This window comes from Myzus persicae, unplaced genomic scaffold, assembly GCF_001856785.1.
Source record: "Myzus persicae strain clone G006 unplaced genomic scaffold, MPER_G0061.0, whole genome shotgun sequence".
Classification (NCBI taxonomy): Eukaryota; Metazoa; Arthropoda; class Insecta; order Hemiptera; family Aphididae; genus Myzus; species Myzus persicae.
In genome coordinates this window covers 122,199-130,857 of record NW_019104113.1, presented here as the reverse complement: position 1 = coordinate 130,857, position 8,659 = coordinate 122,199, and the positions used below count along the sequence as shown (strand labels likewise).

Sequence of the window (8,659 nt, the reverse complement as noted above, 5' to 3'; positions counted from 1 at the left end):
TCCAACGAAACTTCGGATAATTTTTTGTTTAACATCGAGTAATCAGATCATGACGTTCCGTGAGATCCCATCTTAATGTATGATTGATATATTTAGCGTGGAGTGTGAAATGAATTGATCTTGTACACCGGTTCTTGTTTATGATTTTTGTTTATATATATTTGTATATATATATAGGATTAGTTATTTTTAATGCAAACGCAATATTGACTGTTGGTCTAATGAGAATACAAAGTTGTATTTAAATAATGCATATATTATACACCTTTCGTATTCCGTATTTTATCAACTTATTATTATTAATTTAATCCATTGTGCAAGTTAGGAAATTTAATATCATAATCCTACTGACAGTTATCCGGAAACGTATCTATGCAGAAAGAATTTATATTTCCATTTATGAATGTGATTTCCGCGTTCTATGGATTATTATATTATTTATTTAATGCACCTGCAGGTGACATGGTAGATGGTACTATTATAAACATAATAGAATATAATGGCAAATAGTACTATTTGCAGCCATTTGTGCCCAATACAAATATTTAAGATTTTATAACCATGAATCAATACTCAGTTTAGATTCAGTCAAATTACTAAATTATAAAACAATTTCAGTATTTACAAAATACTCTGGTATATTATAGGTAGATAACAATATGAAATTATTCATTCTTATGGAGAAACCAAGTTATTTGATTCAGTTAAGGGTTAACGGTGAGAGGTCTTGGTAGATCTTTGCAGATTACGAGACATTTCAGTTTTGTGGAAAATGAATTGATATAAGTACTGAATTAAAATAATGTTATGCAAGACCTGATGTAACAATGTTATCGGTTGTTAAATAGTGTATGGGACTCGTGTCTATTTCTCCATCACTCTTTGATCCGTCCAACAAAGAAAATAATAAACGCATCGATACACAATTTATGTAAAGAATCTGTAATATATAATGCCGAGTCTATCATCGTACGATCGACGTTAGTTTGGTTGTACAAGTTTCTTCTGGTTTATATAAAATCCCTCAGGCGGAATCCAAATTAAATAGTACCTAAGTAAATAAAACGAAAATACAACACCCATAACATCAAAGTGCATACCTATATCACGAACAATACTTTCGGCACCTTAAAAGCGCAATAATTTCGATAAAACTCATTTCGTGATAATTATGTATTTATAAATAATATTGTTTTATGTTGGGTCCGTGTATCGGTTTCGTCAAAATCAGTCAGTCATAATGTCGTCTTCGCTATAGTTTCTCGAACCGCATAGTCGAGAGACAGGTGTGAATAATTTTTGAGTTTATAAAAAGTAATAACGCTCACTGTTGAGAGGGGGAACTCGACTACTTGCGTGTCGAGGCTGTCCAATGTGGTGAATTCCAGTTTCAATATTTTTCAATATGCCTATACTAGAACGGTGCTATTGAATTTCACAAAACGCAACGCATATATTCTCGGTGTACACGATTTTAAAATATTATGAAACATGGTGTAATTGCGCAATAATAATAATAATAATAATAATAATGTACGCAGTTGACGTTTGCCAGCTAGTGCAAAACTTGCCCATTACTTCCGGCGGCGGACGTCCGCGCGTGAGGCGGCTGAACGGTAATTTTCCGTCGCTCGTGATGACCGGACAAATCACGTTACGAGTCCGTCCCAGCAGATACACACACGCACACACGCACACACACACACACACACACACACACACACAGGCCTAATTCGATTTCGTCCGTCCTTCCGTTTTTGTTTCCGCTCCCGACCTAACGCGCACATCGTTCCCGTGAGGTGGAGGCGAACCGATGACGTCAAACACGTCCGTTAGTCGATGGGTCGCGTAAGGAAGGCATTCTAATACAATACTAGACGACCGGGTCCGTACAACACGCAATAATAAAAAAAAATCCAGACGTGTTGCATCATAATATTATTTACGTATGTGACTTCAACCCTTCATGACACAGCCAAACCTCACAACCCCCTGGGCCCTGATATACGAGATCGTATTGAATCTGTATAGAATTAAACTACCTCTCTCTCTCTCTCTCTCTCTCTCTCTCTCTCTCTCTCTCTTTCACTCCAACACTCTAGCCCCTACGATAAAATGGTTTTCATCGTTAATTTTTTTATACATATTATATATATTTTATACGTTTATTTGACTCTAACGCTATTTTATGGTTATTATTGTCGCGTATATACCGTTTCTAGTAAACGCGAGCATAACGGAATACGCCGTGGAAATTGATATCGTAGAGATTTTTTTTATTTTTACGACCAAGTGCCTCCAACGATACTCAGCAGCACTATTGTTAAAACGTCATGCCAGTGGCGACGAAGACATTTGTCGAAATCGCCGTCAACTAAATATCGGCGGCCGCTATTCGTACTTAAGAAGTCATTTTTGTAGGTATACTTTGCCGTAAAAAATAAAAATCGATTTTATGTCACCATTTATCGCTCTGCTCGTATATTTGAATAAATAATATTATTTGCACTCCACCCATTTATACTTCCTAGTTCCTACTAATTATTGACAACTCAGCAATATCCCACATATCGCTCGAATAGCCGTTCCAAAACAAACAATTAACACGTAACCTAACTCAGTATATAGCACACAAACACAAGTAACACACTTTCGAATTAACGTTGAAATTTACTCCTGAATGGTTTTTTAGTTTGTTTTAATTAATTTTGTTCTTACACCCACGTTGTTGGGATATAACGATAATACGATTATTTAATTTTCTTTGAAGAACATTATTTTTAAAATATACCATTCGAAACCGCAAGTAAAATATATTTGCATTGAATTCAGTTCGTTAAAACTTTTTATTTGAAGACATTGAAGTTTTTAATGAAACATATAAAATTTAACAGAATGAATGTAAAACAAATGCGGAATGATCAAAGTTTGAAAACACAATAATTATAATTACATGAAATATTGACAATATCAATCGTTAAATCGATAACGTTTAAGAATAAAACACAATAATTCTATTACTTGTTTTTCAAGTTACGACTCTCGTATAAATACAACAAATCGTATCAATATATCAGACGAAAGCACATGTGCCATGATGTAGAAGAGTTATAAAAAATAAAAAAATCGTACCATTTATTATGGTTTAAAATCATGATTTTAAGTTTTTAATATTTTCTTTTAGATCGGTTGGATGAAAGCCGAAGATCAAACAATATTAACGTTTCACGAGCGTGTAGTTGCTTCAAACGGTCGATTTAGCGTAAGTCATGAGAATTACAGAACTTGGTATTTACATATACGAGACGTGGAGGAAACTGACAAAGGCTGTTACATGTGCCAAGTAAACACGATCGAAATGCAAAAACAAATCAGTTGTTTAGACGTCTTAGGTAAGTGGACAAAACAAAAAATACTATTATATTATAAATAGAGTATTACACCATTATCTTCGAGGGCGTAACCTAGTAGTCTCCAATTACGCCCCAAGGACCACTTCCGACACAGAACAAACTATCATAATATCATCTCGTTAATAATAATATACCTAATACCTATATCAATGTTTTTTTTTTTTTTTTTTAACACAATATTATAGTCTTCCATTAAAATATTTAACATAACTATATAGGTACAGTTCATTTTTTAAATATTGAAAATGTATTACGTTATACTTAAATATATGTTTACACTTATCTAATCAACGGCTTCTCCTAACCGTAACAATCATTGCATTTTTGCGACTGGTTACTTAGAATGTACATCGCATTCCCATATTGCACAGTTTTTAATTTTATATATGGTCCTCGGGTAATAAAGTTTGAAGACTCCTTCGGTGTAACCAATGGAAGTCGGATTACTTCAGTAATTATATGTTATTACAATCAAAAGTCAATAAAGATATTGGTAACAAAATATGAATAAGCCCATGACATATTTTCTTACTAATTACAGCCTTGGATACCCGAACTCCTTCTACTCGTACGCCTTTTTATAATTGAACAATATGTTTGACCTATATTCACTTAACTTGGTATGTGAAATATTTTTATATATTTCGTAAAATCAGTTACTAGATTTGTATTTGATTTTTTGTCAAAAACAATCAATAAACTACATACGCTTAATTAAAACGACTATAATTTAATTGCAAAAAAGCAACTCGTTAGGATGTAATATGCTAGGTATCGCTTATTATATTGAAAGTTAAAAAATCTTTAATATTTTGACTTCCTCAAATTACTCGAAGGGTTTTATTTTAGTTTATGCTTTCATAATTATTGATAAAAAAAAGGTATATATTTACTGTTATTTCACAATACGATGAAAACATCCCATTTTTCGGGAACCATCTGCAGCGAACATTGATGTTAAACTTTAAGATCTGTCAGTTACGCCAAAATGCATGTGGGCAGATGTGTTTGTGTGAACGTATGTTTACGAGCTTATGAGTTGCCCACAAACTCAAAGTATTCAGAAATAGTTTCGTCGATTAAGCGTCACGATGTCTGAGTCGATCCAAAACTACATCACGAGATCCGTTGAAAATTCGTAACTTTATATAATTGCCTTCCGGCCGTTTTCCGACAGTCATGATGAAGACGACGACATACGATCACCCGGAGTCACGTGCTATTATCTCGGGTCTCGTCGCCGACCTGCAACCGAGTGCACACGTTCCGTCACCTCCACCCCTAACCCCCCCCCCCCCACACACGTGTCTCGGCCACTGAAACGACGGTGTATTGGACGCACGCAACAGTTATTTCCACCGCTGTGGTAGTAAAACGCATAATACAATATCGTAGCCGTAGGTACTTGAACATTTGTACGCATGTAATATTATAATGACAGTAATACTATAGGGGCACGTTGCGCTTGTTCGTGTCACGTCGATACAATATGTATATATAATATAATTAATTAAATCAAACCTTTTGTGCATGGCAATACGGTTACGTTGCACCGGAGCGTTAAAAACGACCGAGCAGGGTGTGTGTGTGTGTGTGTGTGCGTGTGTGCGTGTGTGTGTACGTGTAGACTTCAAGTACAAAACTCGACTACTCAGTATTACATCGAAATCATTATTTACTACAACGACAAAACTAAAAATAAATACATTATACACGTTATACACGTTAAACCGAATAAAGCGCACAATGCGAATCGCTCCACATCCTCCTCCCCGTCCGGGGATCGACGGCTCACAAAAAAAAAAATCCCACGGCGACGATAATAATACAGTGCGTATAATATTGACGTGTACAACGTTATGCGTCGATGAGCGTCCTTTGCCTTTCGGAATACCATCGGCACGATAAATAATAATAATTGTAACTTGAATACAATATGGCAAAATATAATACATTATATTTTATAATATTAACATGAAACCCGCCCGGACGTCAAGTATGACCCGCCAATAACGTATATTATATGATATATTTTGTTTTCATTGTGTTTTTGTTTCGTTTTTGAAGTATATACTCACCTGTTAGGCACCGCCGGCATAATAATGTGCATGTCTGTAACACTGTGTTAACAACGGTTCGGTCACATGACATCGCGATGACGGCAATCAACAATAACGACGTAAACAACCAATCAAACGGTGGATTTCCATCTATATTCGTCCGTTTTTCGTATTTTTTATTGTTATAATAATATAATCTATACACGCGTATGTTTTATTCGGATATTTTTCCCAGAGAATATAATATTAGCATTCGACGTTATTGTCAGGTCCTCCGAGCATAATAATAACATCGTACATGCATATTGTCATTATTCATTAACAATAACGTCGTTATGTTTCGTCTTTGACCGCCTCCGGAGCTCATTTGCCCATATTGCACACGTATTTGCCAATACCGATTTTTCCAGATGATAAAATATAATAACAACATTACCTAACCATTAAATCATTAATACATATGCGAGCGATTTAAGTACTAACGTTCATTGTCGTATATATATATATATATATATATAAGTTAACCTATTTAAATCGATGTACTTATTACACCGGAATCGTTTTCGAGGTTTATTTAAGTATCGACACTTTGAATTTACCTCTAACACACACGCACTGTCCGTTTTCACGCGCACGCTGTTCCATACCTACACGTATTAAATTACCCACTTAGTTTTCGTATCTATTAGATTTATGTGCACGCATAAACCTATAACAACCACTTTGACCTAGAAAATCATGTTTCGGCATGCGTACATGCGTGTGTGTGTGTGTGTGTGTGTGTGTGTGTGTGTGTGTGTGTGTGTGTGTGTGTGTTTAAACCGTTTATGAAGTCAACCAAGAGCTTATCTGTTACAAAGTCGTAGTATTTAGATTCGTATTATATTTATATACATGCACTGTTCTAGAGGATTTTCTAGGTTTTTTCCGTACCACAAGTGCAAAAAATCTTCGAGCCACGTAAAATAAATGTAAAAATAAAATATTACAAGACGTAAAGGAGGAATACGTGCTTGGATTGTATTATTGACGATTAAATTCCTAATATTATTTGAGTCGTTTTTCTCACGCCAATTGTGTATGTGTTTTTATGGATCAAATAACTATAATGGGCATTCTAACGTTCGTTTATTACGTAATTTGTATACATTTGTACGACCTTTTATAAAATTTGGATAGCGGCCCTTCGGTGCACACAATCAAATAGGCAATTCAACGTTAGATTAGGACTACCTAGTCATACGTTTTTGGCAATGGTGTTATAGACTGCAGACGGCAAATATCTTTTTCGATAAAGGGGAAATAAAAAGAAGAAATCAAAGGAGTGTAACTACTTAACTATAACACACGTATAAGCAGAGTAAATATTTTTTTTCTTTTCTTCGTTATTATAACAACATTTTTTATCTACTTTTTTCGGCACATTAACCATGAGGACTACGGGTTTCATAGTGAAGCATAAACAAAAATAATTTATCGCATTTTTTGACAAAATAATATAAGATATCTTGTAGGTAATTTATATTGTAATTTATAATAAAAATATTTTACTTATTTTTATTTAAATATTTGTTATTTTTATGAAACTATTTATAATTTATATAATGAATTGAGCTTTGAAACTGTAAATAATATTCATATTATCAAACTATACTTTATTTATGATATAAAATATTTAACATCAAACAAAGTGTTCTTTCATTTAAAATTATATCATTATAATTATTAAATATTTAATTTTAAAAATGAATTATTGATTTCAATTGTTCACTAATAATGAAGTCTATTACAAACTTTCATTTAAGCATATTATCTGTGTTTAAACCATATACAAGTAGTAGCAATGCACACTCTTAAAAAGTCAGATTTAAATATTCTTGAAAAAATGATCTTTTTTATCTAAATAAATATTTATTTAGTTATCTATTATCCTTATCTAGATAATTATCTGTTGTACTATCTTTATAATTATTTAGATAATAAAGTACTTATCTAATCCCAAAACAGGTGAATAAAATCGATTTCCTAAAATGTTGAATCAATGATATTTTTTAGTTCTTATATAAAAGCTCGTAGTTGAAACGTGGGTCTTGTGTACGGTCGACGGTAGAGTAAATCAATAAAAAGCGAAATCGATACACAAAAATACAATTTATAATAATAGCAATTTCATGTGAATTGTAATGATAAAATTCATTCTAACAGTAATATTATGACGTTTTTTGTGGCCGTTCGGTGGTAACGACTGTGTGAGTGGGAGACGGAACAACGGCACCGCGGCGCGCTGTTAAATTGCATACTCAGAGCGCCGTGCTACGAAAACAAAAAAACGAACCAACGAGCATGACGACTCGGCGCGTCTTCGTACAACCCCACAAGTACACGAGTTTAATCGAATCGCGTTTATACGGTTCGGCTACCGAAAGTGCTATATTCTGACGAAGACACTCGCGGTACGAGTGTGCACACAGAGTGCGTAAAAAAAAAAATAATAACTCAAGTCCGTATCGCGTATAATTGCACGTCATCAGGTATCGTCGTTTAATTAAAAGCCATACAGCCGGTTTTCGATATAAGTGCGCGTGCACGAGAATAGCGAGCAGCGTGTTCTCTACACTAGTTGTTAATTGTTGACTCTGCGAATAATTTGCATATGAGATAATTCTGCGCGTAACGGGGGCGCCCGATAATTATATGCAGCAATAATACCTTCTTTGAAATGTTTTACGCTGTCTTTGTACACATATTTATCTACGTACGACTCGACTCGACTAAATAATTAATAAGACACACACTCGTGCAATTATTATAACAATATCGTGCATGATGTATATGCTCCCAGCGTTTACCGGCGTAGCCACCTACCGTGTTCAATATCGTATAAAATTTCGAGAGATAATTTCCGGGCACGTTTATAACATAATACCCTTCACGCCGACGGTATAATATGCGCACTCGCTGGATAGTATTACAATAATCGGAAGTTATGTTTTCGCATAATTTCGGGGTGCTGCGCACATGTCTGTGCAGCGTTGCCTGAGCGCGACAATGGGCGTAATAATAGTGTGTTGGCGTCGATCCAAAACTGTTGTGAAACAAAACCACACGATCACTGCAACTACAACTACGGTGATCTCAAAAGTAGCACGTCATAAACGACTTGTCTACGACGGCTGGTATCTAATA

At 34.5% G+C, this 8,659-nt stretch overlaps 1 protein-coding gene across 1 annotated transcript in view; it reads left to right on the top strand.

Annotated features, from left to right (window-relative positions):
• Positions 1-3,184: 3,184 nt before the first annotated feature.
• Positions 3,185-8,659, top strand: part of LOC111038879 (lachesin-like) — a gene marked incomplete at its 5' end in the record, with an annotated part of 121,306 nt that continues 115,831 nt past the window's right edge. Inside the window, one exon of the mRNA XM_022322141.1 lies at positions 3,185-3,392. Coding sequence (XP_022177833.1) covers positions 3,185-3,392 — 208 coding nt within the window. The remainder of the gene's footprint in view (positions 3,393-8,659) is intronic.